The sequence below is a fragment of the Mustela lutreola genome, chromosome 16, assembly GCF_030435805.1.
Source record: "Mustela lutreola isolate mMusLut2 chromosome 16, mMusLut2.pri, whole genome shotgun sequence".
Lineage (NCBI taxonomy): Eukaryota > Metazoa > Chordata > Mammalia > Carnivora > Mustelidae > Mustela > Mustela lutreola.
Genome location: NC_081305.1, coordinates 48,865,470 through 48,890,391, shown reverse-complemented (window position 1 = coordinate 48,890,391; position 24,922 = coordinate 48,865,470). Strand labels below are relative to the sequence as shown.

The window sequence follows — 24,922 nt, the reverse complement described above, 5'->3', positions numbered from 1 at the left end:
CTTGCTGTGTTCCTGGAGGCTGTGCTGAACAAAGCAGGGACACGGGGGAAGAGGGTAGAGACCAGCCTGGGCCAGCGACATCCTGAGACCACAGCACAGAGTGTGTTATTTGAATATTGGGAAGCCATGGGAAGGTTTCGAAGAGGAGGACGACAGGATCTCATTTGTGTTTTGAAAAGGTTCTGCTAACTCATGGGTTCTTAACTGGGGGCGATGTTATCCCCTGCCTCCCCTTCCCAGGGGATGTTTGATAAAGTCTGGAGTTTGGGTTATCTGAATAGGGAAGATGCTACCACCACGTCACAGAGGTCAAGGACCCACCACCACCACAAGGAGTTAAACACCCCCCAAGGTCAATGGTGCCCAGGCCAAGACAGCCTGCATCCGGCTGTGTGCGCGGATGAACCGTAGGACGAGGAGGTCAGAGTAGAAGCTGAGAGGACAGATAGGGGTTTCCCACAACTGTCTGGGAGAGAGAGGACCTAGGTGTGTGTGGCAGTGGTGGACATAAGTGCAGAGATTTGAGACACATCTGGGAGGGAGAATCAAGAGTTGTTGCTGGTGGGCGTGGGGAGGGGAGGACAAGAGAGACCACCAGGATAACTGCTGGGGTTTAGGCTCAAACAGCTGGATCAAGGGACCTCCTCCCATCGGGGACAAGCAGGCCTGGAACTGGGCGGGGATAATATGGGTGTGAGTTCTGGCAGTGGGGAGGGGGTCCTAGTGGGGCCTGGTTGCGGGGAGAGTGGACAGTGGCGCTCTTCGGCCTGGCCCGTGCTTTCCAGCTAAGGAGCCAGAAGGTTGTTGACATTTGAATGTGGGAAGATGTCTCCACTGGGCCAGCCTGCTGCTTCTCGGCTGATTCCGCACTTTCCCCTCCGCTCCCTCACTTGGTTTATGTAGGAGGCCTGTAGAAAAGGGTCAGTTTCACCCATCTGACAGGTGAGGGAACAGAGAGTCAGATGGCAGATCACAACAGGTAACACGCTCTAAGTCTTCCAGGACATGACAGAAATAGGATCAGACTTCAGGTCTGGTGTTCTCTGGCCAACTGGGCCAGAGTGTGTGCGCTCAAGGGTGACAGGAAGGAGAACGGGGCTGGAGGGACGGGCAGACAGGGCCTGGCTGCCTGGTCACTGACTCGTGCCTCCTGTCTCCTCTACCAGGCCTGTCTTCTTCAGAACCCGGGCTGGCACAAGAGTGGAACGCGGTGGAGGGAGATGAGTCCGAGGACTCGCAGGTAAGCTGGGGGTTCCCTCTTCTTTTACAGATGTCCACCCCGCAGACCTCAGTGGGTGGTCCCAATTTCTCCACCTGCTTGGGGCTGTGAGCTCCAAGCTGTGTCCCATGGGAAAGAGGACATTGTCCTGCGGTGGTCAGACATGGAAGGGGGGGGGTCCCCATGTGATGTGGAGACACATACCCTCCAGCCCTGCACTCAGAAGCTCGTCTTCAATTAGCCATTCATTCGCCTGCCTCCTCATTCACCCGTCCACACTGTCATTTGCCTGCTCCCCCACATACGCACTCCGTCCCTCCGTCCCTCAGTACCCCCGTCCATATGTTCATCTACCTCCTTTGTCTCACACGTCTTCTTCAGTTGCCATATATCTTTGGAGACATTTTTTCCCTTGGAAAATTAGACTAGTTGGGATTTCTGTGCAAGGGATTTGTGGAGGGAGCTGTGCTCCCAGGAGGAACCTGTAGGTGGTGAGGGAAGCTGGAAGGACTGAGAGGGAGTTTAGTTGGGGGGTTCAGCCTGGGCCCAAGCTCAGGAGAAGCTCTGGAGCCTCCGTAGTCCTTGTCTTCCTCTGAGCGAGTGGGGATCCTGTTAAGCCCCATCACGGGTGTGGATGACCTCCCATGTGCTTCCCTGGGGAGGTGGCTCCCATTAGCGAAGGGCATTTCTGAGAAGGGGCAGGCATAGACATAAGCCATAAACCGTGGCTAGCGGCCCATATGCAGAACAATTGGGAGGCACTGTTGGGTCTATTATTAGTGGTCCAGTGTGTGTGTGTGTGTGTGTGTGTGCGCGCGCGTGAGCGTGCAAACCTTCTGCATTGCAGATGACCTGTATTTATTACGCTTTCTTAACTTCATACTCGGCTTTAAAAAGTTGTCCTAAGTATTTCCAGTAAAATGCCTAGATCCGTGAGTGTGTATATACGTGTAGCCAACACCCCAAATGAAGATTTTTTTTTTTAAGATTTTATTTATTTATTTGACAGAGAGAGATCACAAGTAGGCAGAGAGGCAGGCAGAGAGAGAGAGGAAGAAGCAGGCTCCCCGCTGAGCAGAGAGCCCGATATGGGACTCGATCCCAGGACCCTGAGATCATGACCTGAGCCAAAGGCAGTGGCTTAACCCACTGAGCCACCCAGGCGCCTCCAAATGAAGATTTTTGAGTGTTGCCATTTTCTCAGAAAATCCCTTCCTCTTCCTTTCTGGTCTCTCTCACTCCCTCACTCCAAGGCAAACACATTTCTGGTTTCTGATAGGTTAGTTTTGCCTGTTGTTGAGCTTCCTATAAACAGAGCCCTACAATAACTCACATATGTTTCTTCAAACCTCCAAAAAGAGATCGTAGCAAAGTTACTATCCTACCATATGGTATCTTCATCATAAATATTCTGGATAATTCTCTGTGTTGATATACATATTGATCACCTTTGTTCTTTCTTAAATTCACGTTTTACAGCTGCCAAATACTTTGTAATGTGCTGTGCTGTATCCATTTCCCCAACTGAGGAATTGTCAGATTTTTGGTGCTGTGGTTGCCACGGGAAAGTAAATATTTGTCAAGTTGTCCTATTTTTCTATAGCGTGAATTATGAGGAACTTTATAAAAATCTGTATTTTCTGGTCCTATCCAAGATTTATTGCATCAGAAAAATCCAAGGGGGAAACCTCGATATTTGAAGAATATCTTCCAAGTTTTTCTGGGTCTTTGCCAGGTCTTACAGCTGCTTGTGTTGGACATTTCATAGTATCTGCTACATCCACTTCTCTTCTTCATCAGGATTTTTTTTTCATGTCGCCACTGACTTTCCAGAAAAGTTCCATTTCCCAAACTTCCCTGATATTTTAAGACCTTTGCACTATGCTCATCACTAATCTGGAGAATCGTCGCCATTGAACATTTTGTCTTCCATCCTTCATCCTGGTATGTCTTTCCACTCCTGTGTTCATTTGACAAAGGTGTATGGAGCTCATAACGCTATACCGGGCAAGAAACAATGGTGGCCCCTCTGTTTCTAATATACTTTTTCCCCCTCTGTTCCAGGGCTTTGTGGAGTGGTCGAAAGCTCCACAGCAAACCACCATAGTCTTGGTAGTGTGTGTCCTGTTTTTGTTCCTGGTTTTAACAGGGATGCCTATGATGTTCCACATTTAACTACGATGAGGACGATTGTTCTGAAATTGGTCGCTCTTTCTTGTTAAGGAAACATCTTGGTTAGAAGTCAGCAATAGGTTTATTAGCAAATGCCTTTTAAACATCCATCAAGATAATTTTTTAAACAGATTTTATTTATTTGAAAGAGAGAGAATAAAAGAGAGCATGAGAGTGGGGAGGGTCAGAGGGAGAAGCAGACTCCCCGCTGAGCAGGGAGCCTGATGCGGGACTTGATTAGGATCACGACCTGAGCGAAAGGCAGACACTCAACCAACTGAGCCACCCAGGCACCTGATAATTTTTTTTTTTTTAATTTAACCTCCCGGGGTGAGATTTTGCATTATGGTATTTCATCGAACTTAAGACATCGTTGATTGTAAAACACATATTATTTTATATACGACTGAGAAGAAAAGCATGCTGCTTCATGGTAGGATCCCACCAACTGGAAGCTGCTTTCCGGCTTCAGAGAGGATGAAAAAAACGTGCAACTTGGGACTGATGAAGTCTGGTAGACTCCTCAATGTCATGTCATCTTGGTAGTCTTAAGATCGTGGTAGGCCAGTCTTTCCAGACTCTGAATTGTACTTCCTGGTATTTTATGCATGACTCTTGCCTCTCTTCATATGTAAGATCAGTGCTATCTTTGTCACGTTTTGGTAACATGGTGAGGCTTGCATCATAGAAGGACATCCCTTTTATTGTTGTCTAAGCCTTGGAGTAGTTTCTGTAGCTTAAGGAGTATCACTTCCTTGACATTTTGAAGGAATTCACCAGGGTCCTTTGCTCTGGGGGGAACGTTTCAGCTAATTCTTGGGGGGCTTTCTCAGTTTCTTCCCATGCTCTTGACTTATGAATACTTTTTACTTCATAAATTTTGGTGGATTTCTAGTGATTTTTATGCCCTAGGAAATTCTTCATTCCATTGAACTTTTCAGATTGTTAGCTGAATTATGAATACTATTCTTTAAAAAAAAAAAGATTTTAATTTATTTATTTGACAGAGACACAGCGAGAGAGGGAACACAGACAGGAGAGTGGGAGAGGGAGAAGCAGGGAGTCCAATGCGGGGCTCCATCCCAGGACCCTGGGATCATGACCTGAGCTAAAGGCAGACACTAAACCAACAGAGCCACCCAAGCACCCTATGAATACTGTTCTATAATTAAATGAAAAACTTCCTTTATTTTGTTCTAACTCTCTTTTCCCTTTCAACTTCTGTTTGTGGTTGACCCATTATTAGATTTATCAAAGTTTTACCTCATCCATGATTACTTTTCTAAGGACTAGCATTGGGATTTATTTATGCCCATGTTTCTATAGTTTGTGATTTTATTATTTCCTTTGTTTTTATGTTGAATAGTTAATTCATTTATAATCTCTTTTTACAAAATTACTTGCTGAAGTAGTGTACTTAATAATAAATTACTTCTGATTATAGCCTTGGCCACATCTTAAAGTTTGGTAACCTGTGTTCTTGTTTATGTTGTTGTCTAAAGGTTATATTGTAGTGTTTCTACGATATAAAGAGTGCTTTAAGCTCAGTGATCATGTTTATTTATAAATAGTTTTGTTTTAATAATTTATGACACTGTGAACAAAGAATGTGGTCTCTAATATATCTGCATTCAACACCTTCTTAAAAGTTTTATTGTGGCCTACAACATGCCCAGTGTTTATACATGTACATTTAAGGTGAATATGTATTTTCGGTCTGTAGGAGTCAAAACTCTACATGTCTGTTAACTAACTCAGTCTTATCAGTTATATTGATTAGATCCATGTGTTAATTTAATTATGGCTCACCTTATCTGCCAAAAGCCAATAAGGGTGTGTGAGAATCTGTTACTATGTTTGTTGATATATTTTTGTAATCTTTGCTTTATGTATTCAGCCACTGTGTTATCTGATGCTTACAAGTTACAGCACTGTTAAGTCTTTGCCAGTTCAAGAGTAAAGGTAAAGCACCAAGCACAAGGCCAGGCACAGAGTAGCCACACAATAAATGTATAGTTCAAACCTCATTCTGAATCCTTTGTGAAATAGGAAGTGATTGTCTTGACTTTTATTTTACCTTGTCTGATAGAGGTCAGTATTTCCATCTTGCTTTTTCATTCATGAGTGTGTATGTGTGTGTGTCTTTAGACTCTTTGTATCATTTTGTTTTGATAGGACTTGCAGTGGCCTCTCCTGGGTTTGCCAAAGAAATCAGGGCAGGAAGAAGCCTGGGATGCTCTCTCCACATCCTTCCCACCAGCCCATTGCATCCAACAAGCAAGAACATTCCCTTAAAAGAAACACAAGCCTCAGCTGTTACATTCATTAGGATTTACTGGTTGCAAATAACAGAAGTTCAATTCAAAGGAGCTCAAACTTGTTATTGATTAATTATTGATTCATGTTACACCACCAAAGTTCAGGAGGAAACTGGCTTAATTTATAGCTGGTTCCTGGGGCCTAAAAATATCACTAAAACCTTTCCTCCTCATTGACCTCAGGGCTATGGTCTCTTTCAGGAATGACCTCCTTCTTTTTCTCCACATGTCTGGGAGGATGGCTACCACCACCACCCTGATCTTCACGTCCAAGTGGCAAAGTGGGGGACACGGGACAGACTCTCATCACACCCAGTCCCACCTCCCACCCCTTCTGTGCCACAAGAACTGGAACCTTGAATTAAGGCATGGAGAGAATAGTATCTGAAGGCAGGAACAAGGCAGGCAGAGAATGGACAGGAAGGACAGGGCAAGGGTGGAAATGAGGAGCTGCCATGGGGGCCATCCTAGATGTCCAGCCTAGATGTGGGGGCTGTAGGCTGATTAGTTCGGCTTGTGCCGCAAGTCTTCATCAAATTTGTGGGAAATAATCATGAAAATAATGTAAATCATATAAGCAGTGGTCATTCATTTGGATTCTATCACATGCCAGAACCTCATTTCATTGACGATAGAAGTATCCACCCACAACCATGGTGTTCCATTCTCCACAGCTAGATAGATCCCATAAAACCATAATTAAGACCATTCCTAACCCACTCAGTTCAGCAGGTAAAAGCCAAATTCCTCATCCCTGAGGGATGAGCCCATCCCTCAGGGGCCCATCCCTCAGCCCATCCCTGAGGGAACTGGCCTGCTCTTGCACCCCTCCCTCCATCCCATCCACACTGGCTTTCAGATGTTTGAACAAGCCCATCATGTGCCTGCCTCTGGACCTTTGCACTGACTCTGGAATGGACTTCTTCCTGGAATGCTCTTCCCCCAGAAGCTGAGGTGGCCCCCTCACCTCCTGCAGTGCTCTGCTCCAACGTCTCCTCAGACAAGCCTCCACCACCGTCCGCAAATAGCACCTCCCTCCACTGGCCACTCTCTGCATAGCCTGTATAACCAACGGACAGTTATGTGTTCATGAGGTTCTGGTCTGTCCTCCTCTGCTGGGTCTTCCTGGGGGAACTGATTCCTGGGAAGGTTGAATTGGGGGAGGTGGCTGCAGAGTTCAGCTTGTGTTTCCTGGGAACTCTCCATGCCAGCTGGTGGGACCCCACACTTCCGAGCCACTCCCCCATGCTCTTGAAGCTTCTCTGTTCCTTCCTGGAACAGGACATGTTGGACTCAGGGAAGCATCTGTATAAAGTATCTGGGGAACACAATGTGTGGGGGGAAGGGGGGGGAACGTCACTTAAGTTGGCAAATATGGCCCCGCCCATTCTCAGAGCCTGGGACCTCCATCCTTTCTGCCCTAGAGGGCAAGTTTCCCCTGGTCTCTGTGGTGACTGAACTCAGGCCTATGTCTGCAAACGAGAGTCCCATTGCACTCATTCATCCAGTCACCCAGCACTCCTTGAAGACCTACTGTGTGCAGAGCACCTCAGCCGGGTGAAGGTCAGAAAGAGAGGAGTCAGACTGTGTGGCCCATGACCCTGAATGGCTGTAGGGTTGGAGCTGGGCATGTTCAACTATTCATTCACTCTATTTCCTGAGGACCTACTGTGTGTTGACACTTGAGTTGGGAGATATCTGGGGCATAGGGATGAACTGGCTGTGTCATCCCTGACTCTGAATGACTCCAGGGTTGATGCTGGTATGTACAATTATTCAGTCACCTGGAGCTTCTTAAGGACCTATTATGTGCTGAGAATTGGGCCAGACAGTTTGGATTACAGAAGGGAATGAAGATGTCTGCTCTATGATTCAGGGCTGGTGCTAAGGATATTCTCTTATTCATTAATTTACCTGGCCTATTAATGTATATCTCCTAAGGACCTACTGTGTGCTGGTGCTTGGGCTGGATGATATCTGGGTACAGGGAGGAAGCAACTGTGTGGCCTCTGGCCTTGAATGACTCCAGGGCCAATGCTGGGATGTTAAAACTAGTCACCCAGTACTTCATAAGGATCTACTCTGTGCTGAGGCCTAGGTGCTGTCTGGAGTACAGAGAAGACTCAAGATACCATGAGTCTTGACTCTAAGACAGGTCGGGGATTTTTCACTCATTTGTCTATTCATGTGAGATTTTCTGAGGACCTACTGCGTGCCAAGACCTGTGTAGGTAATGCCAGGGCAAAAGTAACAGCACACATCCTGCCCTCCTTGGCCCTTTGCCAGCTTCCTTGGTAGGACTAAGAGCCAAGGAAGCTGATGGGGCAGGAAGACAGGTGTCTTTGTGTTTATGTGTCTGTGTCACTGTCTTAGCTTCTCTCCTCCTTGTACACATTAAAGATCATTTATGTTTATTTTCAAGGCTTGACATTATTTTGACAAATTACATCCCTTTTTCAAACTTTTTCAGGAAAGGAAATCTGAATATGGAATAGACACTGGATGACATCCAGAAATTAATCTTTTACAGGGTGTGATGATGTTGTGGTTTTATAGAAGCTACTTTTTCTTTTCCTAAGGAGATACAAACTAAGGTATTTAGCAGTAAAGTGATACCATGTCTGCAATTTACTTGAAAATAGACCATGAAAAAAATAGACATATTTTCATGACCCATTCTAAAAGCAAGTATGTATCATAAAATATGGCAAATTTTGTTATGAAGACATTTTTGGGTATTGTGTTCATATTCTATTAATATAGTGTTCTTAAGGCATTCAAATTGGATGGGCATATGGGCATTTATTGTACCTTTTTTGTATAAATGAAAAATCTCATAAAATTATTTAATGTGGGGGGTTCATTTTTATGCAGAGGGGGTTTACGTTGTCCCATGATACAGGACACTTCATTGGTCAACCTTGTAAAAAAAAAATTCCTAACTGGAAAATATTTTTCCCATGATTTTTTTTTTTTTTCTGGAGCTGAACACATCACAGTGAGATCAAAAGAATCATAAGTGATACCCATGAAATCTGATGCCCAAACCTTGTGAAACGGGAACACCTGTTCTCTTGTCTAATGGTACAAGGCGCTTCCAGATATAAAATAATAAGAGGTGGGAAGCTATGTGCCATGTGCTACTGTACAGAAAGGTATGCTGTGCATCTTTTTACAAATATCCACATAAATATTTGTTTCTATATGCATATAAGATGCTGGAAAGATACCAGGAAACTCAAGAATGGTTGCTTCTAGGGAAGGGGGGACTGGACTTGGATAGAGGGGATGGAAGAGGATAGGGGTAGGAATTTTTTTTTTAATTTGCTAATTGTGGACCCAAGAAATGTGTTACCCACAGTGTAATTTTGTAGAGCTCATGCTGTATGGCCATAAATTACCTCGTGGAGATAGTAGGTGACTCCTGTCTTCTGTCTCATAACACCGTTGGAAAGGCCCTTCCTACACTGCCCCCAGGCTTGGCTATGATGCTCGCTTTGGCTGATAGATCTAGAGGCAAACTCGACATAACCAGAGGCAGGAAGCAGTGCTTGGGTGGGCCCACTCTCCCAAATTCCTGCTAGTGCTGGGAGCACGAAGCCAAGTCAGATGTGCCTCCTGAGGAAGACAGCGACGTTGGCCCAGCTGAGCAGCCCTGGGACAGCCAGCCCCCATCCAACCATCCGCTGACCACAGATGAGTCAGTGAGTCCAGCCAACACCCCCCATGGACAGCATTAAAGGGACAAGTGCACTCGGGAGGATTGTTACACAGCAACTGCTAACTGACGCGTCACTGCGCGGAGGGTTGTGAGCTGGGGGTAGAGAAAGCTGGAGCAGGGGAGAGTGCGTCCTCGCGCTGGAAAAGGCCGGGGTCCACTCCCTCCCGTCTGTCAAGGGAGAGGCCTCTTCTAGAACCTGTCCTCCTCCGGCCCGTCCTCATCTGGACAGCGCTGTTCGCATCCGCAGAGCCCACACGTCCTTCAGACGCTGCTCCCTCGTTAACACATCCACTTCCCCCAAAGGAGCTGAACTTTTTACGCAGCTAAATTTATTGAACAAATGCCGACTCGGTCACAAAACCTTCAACTAAACGCTCGCTAGGGACGCACGGACACTTCTTTGGGTCTCCTGTCTCGGGTCACATTCCTCACTCTGAACCAGGAGGCCGCGGGGGTGTGTGTGGCGCGGGGAGCAGTCTGGCAGACGAGGGGTCGAGTCCCGCCCGGGGACTCCCTCCCGGTGTGACCTCGGGTGAGTCCCTGCGCCTCTCCCAGCACCCGCGGCCCCGGGAGCGGGGCGGCGCTCCGCTGAGAGCCTCGGGGCCGGAAGTGTTCCGCGAACGCGCGCGGGCACGCCCCCGGGCTAGCGGAGGCGCGCGCGGCACGTCAGCTCCGGTCCGCCCGCCCGCCTGCAGCCAGGTCCGCCCCATCCCCATCGCCAACCCGCGTCTCCTCCCGGGGGCAGCTCAGGTATCGTGTCAGGGGCGGCAGCTGCGCAACGGTGTCGCCGCACCGGCCGCCTGAGCAGGGCTTCCTGTCGGCGTGCGTGCGCTGGTGGCGAATGAGTGCGGAGGAGAAGCTGAAGGCCTTGCCGCAGCCGCCGCACTCGAAGGGCCTCTCCCCGGTGTGCACGATGTGGTGCTGGATCAGGTAGGAGCGGTTGCTGAAGGCCTTGCCGCACTCGGGGCACGCGTACGGCCGCTCTCCCGTGTGCGTGCGCTGGTGCAGTGTGAGCGAGGAGCCCTGGCTGAAGGCCTTCCCGCACTGTGCGCAGCGGTAGGGCCTCTCGCCTGTGTGGACCTTCTGGTGCTCGATGAGGGAGGACACGTGGCTGAAGGCCACGCCGCACTGCAGGCACCTGTAGGGCTTTGCGCCCGTGTGCGCCAGCTGGTGCTGCCGCAGGTGCGAGCGGTTGCTGAAGGCGCGGCCGCAGTCCGGGCACGCGTAGGGCCGCTCACCCGTGTGCACGCGCTGGTGCTGGCTCAGGTGTGATACCTGCGTGAAGGCCTTGCCGCACTGTGCGCACGCGTACGGCTTTTCGCCCGTGTGGATGCGCCGGTGCTCGGCCAGCGAGGCGCTCTGGCTGAAGGGCGCGCCGCAGTCGGGGCAGGCGTACGGCTTCTCGCCCGTGTGCACGCGCCGGTGCTGCGTCAGGTGCGCGGTCTGCGAGAAGGCCTTGGCGCACTGGCCGCAGGCGTAGGGCCGCTCTGCCGTATGTGTGCGCTGGTGGCGGATGAGCGCCGACGAGAAGCGGAAGGCCTTGGCACACTGCGCGCACACGAACGGCTTCTCACCCGTATGGATGCGCTGGTGTTCCAGCAGGGACGAGCGGTTGCGAAAGGCCTTGGCGCACTGGCCGCACGCGAACGGCCGCTCGCCCGTGTGCACGCGCCGGTGCTGGGCCAGGTGCGTGGGGCGCGCGAAGGCCTTGCCGCACTCGGCACAGCGGTGCGGCCGCTCGCCCGTGTGCGTGCGCCAGTGCGACGCCAGGTAGGAGCCCTGGCTGAAGGCCTTGCCGCACTCTGGGCACGCGTAGGGCCGCTCGCCCGTGTGCGTGCGCAGGTGCAGCGTCAGGTGCACGCTCTGGCTGAAGGCCTTGCCGCACTCGGCGCACGTGAACGGCCGCTCCCCGGTGTGCGTTCTTTGGTGCAGGGTGAACGCTGAGCAGTAGCTGAAGGCCTTGCCGCAGTCCCCACACTTCCAAGGCTTCCCCGGTCCGCCCCCGCTCTCCTGCGCCCTGGACTCCGCCTGCTTCTGCTTCCGGTTCTTCCTTGCCGCCCCGCGCCTCTGGGGCCCGCTGTCGGTTTGGGGACGGGGAGGGCTCGAGCCGGTTCCTGGAATCCCTGCGCTGAGCTCATCCTGCGCCGGCACAGCTCGCCCGGCGGGCTCTTCCCCGTGGGTCAGGGCCTCTTGCTTCAGGCAGCTCTCCCTGACCTGACCCTCTGGTTGCCAGGTTCCTCCTGCCTCGGAACCCTGGGGGGCGGCCTCGAGCAAGAGTCCTTCCATCCCCGCCTCCGGAGCTACTACTGCCTGTCTTCACGTGTCCGCGATGGGATCTGAAAGAAAAGAAGAAAACCAAACAGGTTGGTCGTTTGTCCTGGGCTGGAAAAGGCTAAGTGCAGGGTCTCAGCCTCCACACTCCTGCCAGTTGGGGTCAGGTCGTTTTTTTTTTTTTTTTGCGGGCAGTCCTGTGCGCGCCCCCCCCGACCCCCCCTGCCATGTGATTGCCAAAAGTGTCTCCAGACATTTACACGTGTCCCCCCAGGGTCAAAATGATCCCTGATTGAGAATCACGGACTTAACGAACTGAAAACAATTTTAAAAGGTCCTTCCAAAAATAGGACTCTGGTAGCTCTTTTTTTTTTTTTTTTAATAAAGATTTTGTTTTATTTATTTGAGAGAGAGAGAGAGAGCACAAGTGGGAACGAGATGGAGAAGCAAGCTCCAACATGAGCAAGGAGCTGGAGGCAGGACTTGATCTCAGCACCCTGTGATCAACGACCTGAGCTGAAGGTAGAGGCTTAACTGACTGAGCCACCCAGGTGCCCCCTGACAGCCCTTAAATAAAGCTTTGCAACCTGGTGCTACAGGCTAGAAGGTGTCTGGCCACCACACCAAATTCATAGATCAAAGCCTGAAGTGATGGTGTCTGTGGGCGGGGCCTTTGGGAGATAATGAGGCCCCTCCATGATGGGATCAGTGTCCTTATAAGAGGAAGAGAGACAAGCGCTCCCTCCACAGCGAGGAGGAGACCACCTCCAAGCCAGGAAGAGGGTTCTCACCAGAACCCCAACCTGGCTGATAATCTAACCCTGGCTTCCAGCTTCTAGAACTGTGAGGAGATGGTTGTCGAAGACACCGAGTCTGTAGTACTTGATTATGTCTGTCGGAGCCGAGAGTTTTCTTTGCTGGAGAAAAATCATACCCAGAGGGACAGGGAGCTCCCAAACTCCACGCGTAACAGACTGGTGGTGGGAGCGGGCACTGGAGAAACCACTGGTATTTTTGAGGAAAGCTGAAGACACACATTCCCTGTAGCCCAGTAATTACATTTTCTGGACTGTGAGCTTCTCTTGCTCCTGTGTGTACCTGGAGGCCCAAGATCGTGTGTGACAGCCAAATACCAGAAAACCGTGCAACTGTCCATGGACAGGGGACAGTCTGATGGACAGGGGTATATTCATATAGGGGAGTACCTCAGAGCATGAGCATGACCGCCCATCAGCTGCCGCACCAGTTCAGAACCTTAGATACACGGTGCTGGCGAGAAAGTAAGATGCAGAGAATTTATCAGGTGTGATGCTATTTAGGTTACAAACAGGCAGACTCAGCCATCTGTTTTTTAGGGATTGTGAACATGTCGCAAAGGTTCACTGTGCCACCCTGAATGGGGCCTGGCAGCATTGCCTGTGAACACCGAGTGGGAACACAGACTCTGCTTTTTATCAAGAGCCCTGTGATTCCAGGGCATGGGAATGTGGCCATCTTGGCTGCACTGTTACTGTGGTGATACCCAGCACCTGTTGAACACAGAGCTAAGTGCCCGGCGTCCTTTAAGCTCCTGCCACGTGTTTGCTCACTGCTTCTCAGTCACGTTCCCAGAAGGGGCAGTGCCCATACCTGGGCCACGTGACTCCAGAGCTTTTCCTTGATGCTCTTGCTTGCCTTGGGCTCCTACTGCTCCAACGATGGGCCTCCCCCTGTTCCGCAACATCCCAGGCGTGCTCGTGACTCAGGGTCTTTGCCCAGGCCTCAGGGAGAAGACTTTTGAGTGCAGACCCAGAAGTGAAGGAGTGAGCGTTCTGGGCCACAAGTGCAGCAGGGGCAAAGGTCTGAGCAGGACCATGGCTGGGGTGACAGAGGAAAAGCAAAGGTGCTGGGTATGTGTGTGTGTGTAGCAGAACTGAGGCAGATAGCAGGGAGATTAGGTGTGTGGGGGTGAGGGTCAGACCAAGCAGCATCTTATGTACAGTGGTGAGAATGAGTCCCAGTTCTGGTGCCGTCTCCGCAGGCAGCCCTCAGGCCAGAGTCAGGCCCAGCTTTGTCCCCAGGAGAGGGCAGGGGTACCCACCTTGTGGTCTTGGGAGCATCGGCTCCTGTCCACGTCCCTCAGCTTGTGACCCCTGCTCTGGCCACTCTGCACTGGTGGGTCTAGTCAGCACCTGCAAGAGAGAAGTGGGAGCTGTGAAGGAAGATGCTGGGGCAGAGGGCATGCGGGTGCAGGGCGGGTAGTCCTGGCCCCGGCACGCAGGCAGACAGGCAACCAGAGGCGAGACACAGACATACCCACAGGCAGGCACACACGGAGTCACACAGAATCACATGTGTTGCCCTGCTCACACAGTGTGCACTGGGACACCACACCCAGTGACACACCCAGACGCGCACACAGTCACAGCAGCGTCTGCCCCGTGTGCAGAAACACAGCGACCCCGGCTTGCACGGCATCTCCTATGCACCCTGCGACCCCTGCACAGATCGCCCCTCCCGGTCCAGGTGAGGCACACAGAAGGTCGCAGGCACACTCAGGCTGGCAGACACGCCCCTCGGAAAACACTGTGGACAGCAGCACAGCCAGACACACGTGGGGTCACACACTGCACATCCAGAAGAAGTTCCACACGTGGGCACACATGGGCACGGGTCTCCGAGGGCCGACACCTGCTCAGTTACGCAGGCTGCTCCCCCTTTACGGGGCACCTGCCGGCAGATCAGTGACGTGGGGGGGGGGGTGGAGACGGGCTCACATGCAGAGTTGCACCCACAGTTACACACCCGCAGGGGTTCAGCCGAGATGGTCACCCTCACGCAAATGGGCGGGCTCACACCTGCACGGGCACGCTGGTGCAAACACTGCGGCATGAGGGACGGACTCACACAAAGTTCTGGAGTGACGCACGTGCAGACAGGCGGGGCGGGACTCACATGCACACCGCGCGGGAGTCACGAACGTCCAGCGACACAACGACAAGCACATGCGCGCGCACACCCACACGCGCACGCGCACACCAATGCCTCGCCTCCCAGCGCCAGCTCCGAAGTACGTGGAGGGATCCCCCTGAGCTCCGTGGGTTCGGGTCAGGTTCTCCTTGGTCTCCAGCAGTCGCGGACCCCAGTAGCCCCTGGCCCCGCGGTGGCTCGGAAAGGCCGGCTGTACGGGTCACGGCCGTGACCACGCGGATGGGCCGGAGCACCGGGCCGGTGCGAAGTGCGCATGCGCGGCGAGACAACGGGGACCCCCCCCCCTGCTGTGTGCCACTCCTGAGAACTACAATTCCCAGAAGGCGCCGCTCCGGGGCCGGAAGCTCCCCCGCCCTGCGGACGGAGGGGCGGGCGGAGGGACCGCCGCAGACTTCAGGCTCGGGTGGGGGGCGGGGCGAGGAGTATGGGGGCAGGACTCTTCCTCCTCAGGGACGGGACGGCCCGCGGCTCCGCGGGGAACCCACGGAGGATCAGAGACGCCAAGTCTGGACGCCGGCCGAACAGCGCCGCGAGGGTGTGAGCGGGCGCTCAGCACCCGCGGGCCGCGGCGGTCCTGAGTTCGACCTTGTTCCGCTCCGGAGCAGAGCGGGCGGCACCTGCATCCGCGTGGGCCAGCAGCTGGGCGAGTGGACGCGCCCCACCGCATGCGCCCCGTGCCGCGGGTGTTCGCAGGCGCTCCCCGGGAGGAAGCTGTGCGGGCAGCCCGTGTCCCCCGTCCCGCTGGAAGCTCCTGGCCTTGCCGCCCGAAGGGCCGCCCTGCGTCCTGCCCGCCTTCCAGGGGCGCCCCGACCCGTGCGTCAGGATCCAAGGATCGTGGTCTTAAGACCCCGACGGCTGTTTTTTCTGTTTTAGTTTTATATTTGAGGATTTAAAAATACCTCTCACTGTTCTCCGAGCCGTGCGAAGAGCTCAGAAGTCCGCAGTGGTTTTTGTTTTTACCACTAATGAGCTAATTATTCACATACAGGGACGAACCCTTCTGCCCACGGATAGGATATCGTGAGGAGAAACGCTGTACTGTGCTGCTTTCATCCTGCTGTGGGTCAGAAAGGCAGGCAGGGCGCAGAGGGAGGCCTCGGCTCTGCTCCGCAAGGGCTTTCGTCCGAGGCGGCTCAAAGCTGGCTGCTCCACTGGCTCACTTAGGACCATCCGTCTGGGGCCTGGCTTCCTGCCCAGATGGTGTCTTGGGGGCTGGCCAGACATCTCGGTGTGGCTGGCGTGGGCGTCCTCGCAGTACAGTGGGCGCAGAACAGGAGAAATTCTTAGGGTGGTTCAGGGCTCTAATAGGAGTAATATAAATCCGAGAGCAGGCCCGGGAGCAAGGGACTGTTTGTTACACAGTAACTTGGTGGCCGCAGCTGGCTGAGGCAGAGGCCCGGCCCAGAGAGGAGGTTGAGGATGACGGTCATTCAGTTTCCTGTGGGTCACGCTAAGGACTCGTCCAGAGGGAAGTTGGGAATCACTGTTGTGCTTTTTCTTCTTTTAAAGCTGGAAGAGTCTGTGTTTATGTTGACACGTGTCCCTGCCTGGTGGGGGAGGGGGCTGGGTTCTATTCACACCAGTTCTTTGGGTGGTCCTTTCCAGAGCCTTAGATCATTGCTGTGCTAAGTGCTCCCGGGAGGCCCTCTTGAATCTCCGACGACTTCTCTGCTGCTCTATCCTGTTCACGACTCTGTCCCCTCAGCCCTCGCCCCCTGGTCTTCCTGGACATGCAGCTCTGTCTCTTCAGCTCAGGGGGTCTCCATAGCTCTGCCTGGTTCCTCCCCTGCACCAGGACCTGGAAACTCTCTGAGGACAGGAAGCGGGGGCGATCTAGGGCTCACCTCATTTATCTCCCGCAAGTGCCAGTAATCACCATCCTTTGTAGTCTGATGTCCACAGTCTTAAAAATCACTGTGTTTTGCCCCTTTTATGGTTGTTTCCGAGAGAGGAGACCTGATCCCTTTTATTCCATCTTGGCCAAAAGCAGGACTCCCTAATTAAAGTTCGTAATTAAAATTTACCTCATTTTTTTTTTTTTTATAGAAAACAATGGCAAGTGCAGGTTTACCAGAGAAAATCAGAAACAGTCTGCGTTGCTGCCAAGAGGAATGTTAATGCTTTTTCTCTGAGGGAATACAGTGGTGGTTTCACTATAGTGATATGTTAGCTTCGTGCGTGAGTGTTTAGGGACCCTTGTCCACCCTAGGTAAAATCTTAAGAGGGGATGTTTTCTTCAAAGAAAGGACAATGGGGCACCTGGGCAGCTCAGGTGGCTAAGCGTCTGCCTTCAGCTCAGGTCATGATCTCAGGGTCCTGGGACTGAGTCCTGCTTTAGGCTCCCTGCTCATCAGGGAGCCTGCCTCCCCCTCTATCTGCCACTCCCTCAGCTTGTGCTCTCTTGCTGTGTCTCTCTCTCTGACAAATAAATAAATAAACTCTTTAAAAAAAAAAAAGGACAATGAAACAACTTACACATTCTTTTCCTTTAAATATGATCATTAAAGCTGTTTTCTTTACAAAGCTACATTGAACTGTTTTGGACTGAATTGTGCCCCATCCCCAAGAAAAGAAAGATGACTGAGAGTCCAAACCCCCAGTATCTCAGAACGTGACCTTAGTCAGACTTGGGATCTTTATCCTTAGCAGAAGTAATCAAGTCAAATGAGGTCTTTAGGGCAGGGCCTTCATCCAACATGACGGGTGTCCTTGTAAGAAGGGGACGCTTGAACATAGAGGCAGACACGCATGGGGGGGGGCGCTCAGACCCAGCTGTCAGCCACCTCCAGCGGATGTCTGCACAGAAACACCTGAATCAGCGTCTCATTCTGTCCCAGGGACTGGAGCCTGGCCAGGCGCTGTGTGGGCCTGAGCATCGCAGGAGTCTCGAGGCGAGATGGGAGGGGCGAGGGTGCAGGGAGAGGGACAGAGGTGAATGTGAGCTCTCAGTGTAATTACAGAAATCACCAGTAAGTCTTCTCTCTGAAAAGAGGAAAAGGAAAGAGGCCACATGTAAGCTGTGCTAAATAGAATTTCGTTCTGCTGTTTACTTCCAAGGACACGCATCCTCTTTTTCAAAGTACCGTGTTGATCACTTGGTGGCGCTGTGGCCTCACAGACAGAAGGAAAAAAAATCTGCTCAAACAAAGCCTTGCCCTTGAAAAATGGGGGAAAACAGGATTCCAGTGGGCCGCCTAGGCCAGGGGTAGGCCGGCTTGGGGCTCTCAGCAAACCCCCCTCGTGGGGAAATGCAGTTTTAGGTCCCTGTCCCCAGGAAAAGTACTGGCACCATGGGCTCCTGGGAGTGCAGGGCATGACATTTTTGCTGGAGCAAAAAGGTGTGTGATAGGTTGCTGTCCCTTCACCTCTCCAGGGCCTGGCTGGGTGGGCAGGAGGGTGGGGGGGATAAAGTCCCCACAGCAGTCCAGGAGGGTCACTGGCTCTGCCCAGTGACCTCATCTTTGCCCCTAGCCAGGCTGTTGTGACGTTATCAGAAAGCCCCCTGTCCCCCTCCCTGGCTTGCTCCATGCAGGCCCCAGTTTCCAGCCTTGACTTCACTGGCTTCTGCTGAGTGCTCCCCCCGCAACCCCCCAGGGCCAGCGATTTGCCCCCCGTTATGCCTGCCTGAGGTCCCCAGGCATGAAATCCTCCATAGCGGTTCTCACTGCTGTCTTTACAATTACATTCCCGTCTGTCCTGTTTTATCTCATTAAAAATATGCTGGCCAGGCTGAATGGGCTTAATTACACCACCACTAGCATAGACCGTCCCCTTTAGAGACAGCTGAAAAATGCTGCATCTGTGGAGGAGCTCGACTTTGGTACCTTGGCCCCTGGCTAAGTAAGCCCTAACAGCTGTGTGACCGGGTTGAGCTGTGTCTGCTCTTGTGCCTTAGTTTTTCCTGTGTGTAAAATGGGGATGATGCTGAGAATGCCCCCCACCTCTTATGGGTGTGGCGCCGTTGAAAGCAGAACAGTGGGTACCCTGGCCCAGGAGAAGGGCCGTGTAAGGGCCACAAGAATGATGATGGTGGTGATGGAGCCTAACCAGCTTGGTCAGATCAGTTTTGGCCCCTGGAATATAGTATTTAATGTTGAAAAACCACGGATGCATTAAGACTCAATTTCTTCATTGGTGAAATGGAGACCAAAAAATGTACTTCCTCCATAAGGCTGTTGTGAGAATTATAGAGGTGATTCATTCATTCGACAAATTATCTACGTATCATCTATTTATCTATCTATCCACCCATCCATCTACCCATCCATCCACACATCCATCCATCTATCCATCCATCTATCCATCCATCCATCTACCTACCCATCTACCTGTCTACTCATATATCTATCTCTCTATCATCTATCTGTTTATCATCTGTATTTTTAGTATCTTCTATGTGCCAGAAACTTCTCTAGTCACTGGGGATACATCTACTAACAAAATAAAAATGCATGTCCCCCCGGGGCTTCCATTTTGTTGATAGGAGATAGACTCATACCCAATGAATAAGTTAATTACCGAGTATGCTAGAAATTGATAATGCCATGAAAGAAAAGGCAGCCTAGAGGTAGGAGGGGCTGACTTTGGTTGGATGTTTTGGTTATAAATGCTTTCTTTAGGGTGCCTGGGTGCCTCAGTTGGTTAAGCAACTGCCTTTAGCTCACGTCGTGATCCTGGAGTCCCGGGATTGAGTCCCACATCGGGCTACCTGCTTGGCAGGGAGTCTGTTTCTCCCACTGACCTCTCCCCCCTCACGCTCTCTCTCACTGTCATTCTCTTTCTAATAAGTAAATGAAATCTTAAAAAAAAAAAAAAAAAGTTCTTCAGAGAATGCCACACTAAGCAGGTGTTGATTAGGCAAAGATACAGGCAGAAAAAGGAGAACATTTTTTAAAAAAGATTTTATTTATTTATTTGACAGACAGATATCACAAGTAGGCAGAGAGGCAGGCAGAGAGAGAGGAGGAAGCAGGCTCCCCGCCAAGCAGAGAGCCCGATGTGGGCCTCAATCCCAGCACCCTGAGATCATGACCTGAGCCGAGGGCAGAGGCTTTAACCCACTGAGCCACCCAGGTGCCCGAGAAGAATGTTTTTGAGAGAAGATACAGCAGGGGCAGAATAGCTGAGTTGGGAATATCCAGTCCTGGGCAGATTGGCATGGAGCCCACAGTGTGCTTCAAGTGGAGTGGACAAGGTCTACCGTTGGAGATCCAATGGGGCTGGGGCCGTGCAGGGCTTCCCAGACCACGCTAAATTCTTGGCCTTCACTCTGATCGTGGTGTGGAGTCAGTGGAGGGTTTTAAGAAGAGTAGCCGTGATGCGATTGACATTTTAATAGAATGACTTTGTTGAGATGACAGTCGAGGTAGAGAGGAAAGTAGCAGGTGACAGGCATGGGGGAGAGGAGAGTAACCCACGTGTGGATGAAGGTGGCTTAGACAAGGATGACAGTGATGGAGATCCTTAAGAGGTGTTCTTTTTTTTTTTTTTTTAAAGATTTTATTTATTTGATAGAGATAGAGAGAGCACAAGCAAGGGGAGCAGCAGAGGGAGAGGGAGAAGCAGACTCCCCGCTGAGCAGGGAGCCGATGTAGGACTTAATCCCAGGACCTAAACTGAAGGCAGCTGCCTAACTGACTAAGCCACCAGGTGCCCAAGAGGTGTTCTGATTGCCACTATTTTGGAAGATAAAAGCCAGCAGGATTGGCTTATAACTTATAAGTCCAAAACAATGGCAAGCATGACACCAAAGTTTTCAACACTGAGTGACAAACCACCAAGTCTCTGTTAATTGAGATGCCAGAACATGTGGGAATGCAAGTAGGGTGGAAAGCTTTCGGATCTCTTCCATGGGTACGCGCCATTCGAGTTCTCGTTTAAGCACCATCTGGAAGTTTCCAGAAGATAGTTAAATGCGGGAGTCTGGGCTTTGTGGACTGGAACAGCTGTGACTCTGAGAATGAAGCATTATGAAAAATAAGAAATATTTAGGGAGGAAAGTGTTAATGACCGTGTAAGGAGAGGCTTCTGGATGGTTTCCCATTGGGTTCTACAGCTTGCTTAAGGCCACACTAAGAACGGTGTTGCTAGCGTTGTCTACCAATTCTAGTTGTCTGGAGAACTTTCACTCTTTTAAGATTCGATTTTTGCCAGTTTTAATGAAATATAAATGACATATAACATTTCACTTATGTTTTTATTTTTAGACAGTCCACAAACCCTCATTGAGATGAGGAAACCGGATTTTTCATTCTAAATCTTCCCTAAGACTTTTTATTAATGTGCTTCTTCAAAACATTCCCCGTGAATTTTTTTTTTCGTGTTATGGTACATGCTCATAGTAGAGAATCCGACATGATAGGAAATGGTAAAACAGATCCACAGGCCTTGGACAGGCCTCCTGTAGGATCCTATCTTCCATTAAAATGTATCACATTAGGGGTGCCTGGGGGGCTCAGTCAATAAACATTTGCCTTCAGTTCAGGTTATGATCCCAGAGTCCTGGGATTGAGTCCAGATATGGGACTCCCTGTTCAGCAGGGAATCTGTTTCTCTCTCCCTCTGTCTGTCCCCTCGCTCACATACACACACACTCTCTCAAATAACATCCTCTTTTTTTTTTTTTTTAAGATTTTATTTATTTATCTGACACATAGAGAGAGATCACAAGTAGGCAGAGAGGCAGGCAGAGAGAGAGGGGGGAAGCAGGCTCCCTGCTGAGCAGAGAGCCCAATGCAAGACTAAATTCCAGGACCCTGAGATCATGACCTGAGCCGAAGGCAGAGGCTTAACCCCCTGAGCCACCCAGGCGCCCCTCAAATAACATCTTTCAGAAGATGTTCATTTATTTTATTTTTATTTATTTATTTTTTAAATATTTTATTTATTTATTTGACAGATAGAGGTCACAAGTAGGCAGAGAGGCAGGCAGAGAGAGAGGGGAGGAAGCAGAGCAGGGAGCCCGATGTGGGGCTCCATCCCAGGACCCTGGGACCATGACCTGAGCCGAAGGCGGAGGCTTTAACCCACTGAGCCACCCAGGCATCCCAATGTTCATTTATTTTAATCTCGCTTTTTCAAAAAGGACAAAGCTGATACATATTTTTTTAACATTTCACTTTTAATATATACATAGGGGAGAGCAAAGAGGGAGAGAAGGAGGCTCAGGGACATACGCATTTTTAAAACTATTCATTTTAGGACTGTCACGCAAGATCCCACAAACTGAGTGGCTTACGCAACAGAAGTGTGCAGCTCAGAGTCTGGGACCATGGTGTGGGAGGGCCGTGCTCCCTCCGCAGATGCTCGGTGGCCTCCCTTCTAGCTTCCGGTGCTCCTGGACCTGTGGCAGTGTGGTCTTCCTTCTGTGTGTGTCTGTGTCCAGATTTCTCCTTTTGTAAGGGTCCCATTCATGCTGAAAGCCCACCCTGATGATCTCAGCTTAAGCATTTTGATAATCTGCAGAGACCCTGTGTTTCTAGATAAGGTCTCCTATACAGGGACTGGGGGTCAGCATTTTAACATAACCCTTTTGGGAGGTGGACATGATTCAAGCCAGAGCAGCAAAGAAGGGGTTCGCCCAGCCACCTTCAGTGAATGAGAGGACAGAGAAGGCAGGGAGCTGTTCTCAAGTGTGGGTGAGTGGACTTCTGCAGGAGAAGAGAGGGAAGGTACAGAGGGATAGGACCCTGGGTTGTGCATGAGGAGTTTGTGGTGTAGATGGGCTGTGAATTTACCCCAGTGGTGAGGGGAAGCGAGACAATGAGGAACAATAGAAAAGCAGAAGGATCGATGCATTTTAGGCACCAGTGAGGTCAAGGCATTACTGGGATCATGTTATAGAGAGGGGAGCTCACCCCAGTGGAGGGGCTGACCTGGGAAGGAGCACCAAGGTGATTTACAGAACAAGGTCACTGGAAGGAGGAGATCAGGACTCAGGAAGATCAGGGTATTGGAGGCATCACTCACCTTACAGTGATTTTCTTACAGTCTTAAACAATGACCATTACCTAATAATGGCACAAGTGTGCAAGTTGGGCACTGCACGACTTCTTCAACCTGGGAATTAGGACAATGCCACTGTCATCTCCTGTTCCACCTTGACTTTCACAGGTGCTTACTTTAAGTTTCTAACAGCCACCACTGTCAAACCAGCTCTCAAGGATCTGCCCTCAGGAGAAGGCATGCAGAGAGATGTTGCAAATGTGAGAATGTTGTAAATGTGAGCCACAGGAGTAGGCAATTTCCCTGTGTAAAATATCGAGAGGGCCATTTTTCTTTTGTCATTAAGTTTCCCACAATAGTCAGTGGCTGGCTGATTTTGAAACAGCGTTTGGTGAAAACACTGGCTTTGTCTTGTGAGGCTCTGTGAATGTTAACTCCTTCGGAGGCTCAATACCGCCACTCCTGCAATCAGCCTGGTTGCCATGCCTGCAGCTTAGCCTCCTGCAGAAAATCAGGATGGAGTGTCTGGAAGGGGGAGGGGGAGGGACCGTTGTCATGGGAACCTGCAGCCCTGAGCCCCACTCTGTCAGAAAATGGGATTCAGGATCAGAGAAAAGGAATATACATGGGATTTCTTTCTTTCTTTTAAGATTTTATTTATTTATTTGACAGAGATCACAAGATTTTAAGATTTTATTTAAGATTTTATTTATTTATTTGACAGAGATCACAAGATTTTAAAATTTTATTTAAGATTTTATTTATTTATTTGACAGAGGTCACAAGTAGGCAGAGAGGCAGGCAGAGAGAGAGGAGGAAGCAGGTTCCCCGCTGAACAGAGAGGACCCCAGGACCATGACCTGAGCTGAAGGCAGAGGCTTGACCCACTGAGCCACTCAGGCGCCCATGGGGATTTATTTCTTGGCTCGAGGTAGACCTCCGCCCCCTCCCTGGAGATTTCTAACTCTTCAGGCAGCGGGGCCTGTGAGATAAGCTCCCCAACAGACCTCTCCCCCGGGCCCCCACCTCGCTGATTCCCAGGGGGCTGCTGCCACCTGAGACCGCACAGACCCAGCTCTCTGCGTCTGTGATCTCCCTGCACAGATGCAAGAGACAGGGCTTAGAGCAGCTGATGTCCTTGGATGGGGACTCCCAGTGTCAGTGTCACCTCCTTCAGGCATTTCCATCCCCACCTGGAAGGCCGCAGACCCTCTCCCCTTGTCTCCTGTCTCCCCAGCACCCTTCAGTCCCATTCACATCTCTGCTGGGCGGCGAGGAGAAACCCAGAAGACTGAATCAGTTCAGGCACTCCCTTCCTCCAGCTAACATCCCCCTCAACCAGGGACCCTGTGTTCCCTCAGAATGAAACCCAGATTTTCGCTTGGTCTGCTGGGTCCTGTGGAGATCATCGTGGTCCTACTAATTTTATCTCCACCTTGGTCACTAGGCTGTAGCTATGCTGGCCTCTGTGCCTCCAAAGAACAAGCCCCAGGATCTTTGCACCTGCTGTTCCTTCGACACTTCCTCACCTGGGTCTTCATGGGGCTCCATCCTTTCTCCTTTCAAAGGTCAACTCCTCAGGGAAGCCCCCCACCACTGCCATCCCCAGAGACCCTCCACACACCTCCCCTGCCTTATTTCCATCACGATGCTGATGCTCACTTTATTCCCACACTTGCTTATTGCTTCTCCACCACTGGAATGGGAGCTCCTTGGTGTGTGGTAGAAAGAACAGAGCTAAGGGTCTTGTTTTCCACTGGTGCCAGGTTTGTCCCTGGAGAATGTAAAAGTCTGAAGAACAAAAGTAACCATAAGTGATTTCTTGTCCAAAAAAGCAATACAATATTCTGTTTGTTTTGCTGCTTTTGTCAGGGAAATGGGAATCACGTGGCAGGGTGATGAGAGAGTCAGAGGTTTGAGGCTAGGAGAGCCAGTGTGCGGCTTTTCTGTTCATCTATGTGAGCACTTCAGTCAGCTGGAATTCGAGGACAGGTCTTGGTGGGGGTGACGGCTCACATCCAGGCCAACAGGGCACAGAGGATTTCGTGAGGATGTATATTTCTGTATTTCTGATCCTGTGTCACCCAGGGACGGTTGCTCCTGGGGCCAGTCGAGGCCTAGAGTTAGTGAATGAGAGGCAGAGAGCATGTCGTTGTGTGCCCACCTGCCAATCCCGAGCCCAGGCCCGCCTGCCGCCGGCTCCCTCAGGCTCTCCTGGGTGGGCCCACAGCCACAGGCCCCTGCCACCCTGCTGGCCTGCTGCCCACCCCAGTGCTTTCCCACATGACCCTCACTTTTTGGGAAAGT

At 51.0% G+C, this 24,922-nt stretch overlaps 3 protein-coding genes across 5 annotated transcripts in view; 2 read left to right on the top strand and 1 right to left on the bottom strand.

Annotated features, from left to right (window-relative positions):
• SMIM17 (small integral membrane protein 17) overlaps positions 1-8,123 on the top strand; it is a 35,804-nt gene extending 27,681 nt beyond the window's left edge. The window contains exons 3-4 of one of the 3 annotated variants that reach the window (XM_059152463.1): positions 1,167-1,240; positions 5,567-8,123. In XM_059152463.1, the coding sequence (XP_059008446.1) occupies positions 1,167-1,240; positions 5,567-5,686 (194 nt within the window). In that variant the 3' untranslated portion in view covers positions 5,687-8,123. Of the gene's footprint in view, positions 1-1,166; positions 1,241-3,283; positions 5,546-5,566 lie in introns of those variants that run through there. The other 2 variants (XM_059152464.1, XM_059152465.1) reach the window with 2 other exon arrangements.
• Positions 5,706-11,716, bottom strand: ZNF835 (zinc finger protein 835). The gene has a single exon (XM_059152383.1). It carries the CDS (start codon positions 11,714-11,716, stop codon positions 10,097-10,099), a length of 1,620 nt encoding a protein of 539 aa, XP_059008366.1. The 3' UTR covers positions 5,706-10,096.
• LOC131818199 (olfactory receptor 10A7-like) overlaps positions 11,709-24,922 on the top strand; it is a 36,467-nt gene continuing 23,253 nt past the window's right edge. Inside the window, exon 1 of the mRNA XM_059152460.1 lies at positions 11,709-11,793. Coding sequence (XP_059008443.1) covers positions 11,760-11,793 — 34 coding nt within the window. The 5' untranslated portion in view covers positions 11,709-11,759. The remainder of the gene's footprint in view (positions 11,794-24,922) is intronic.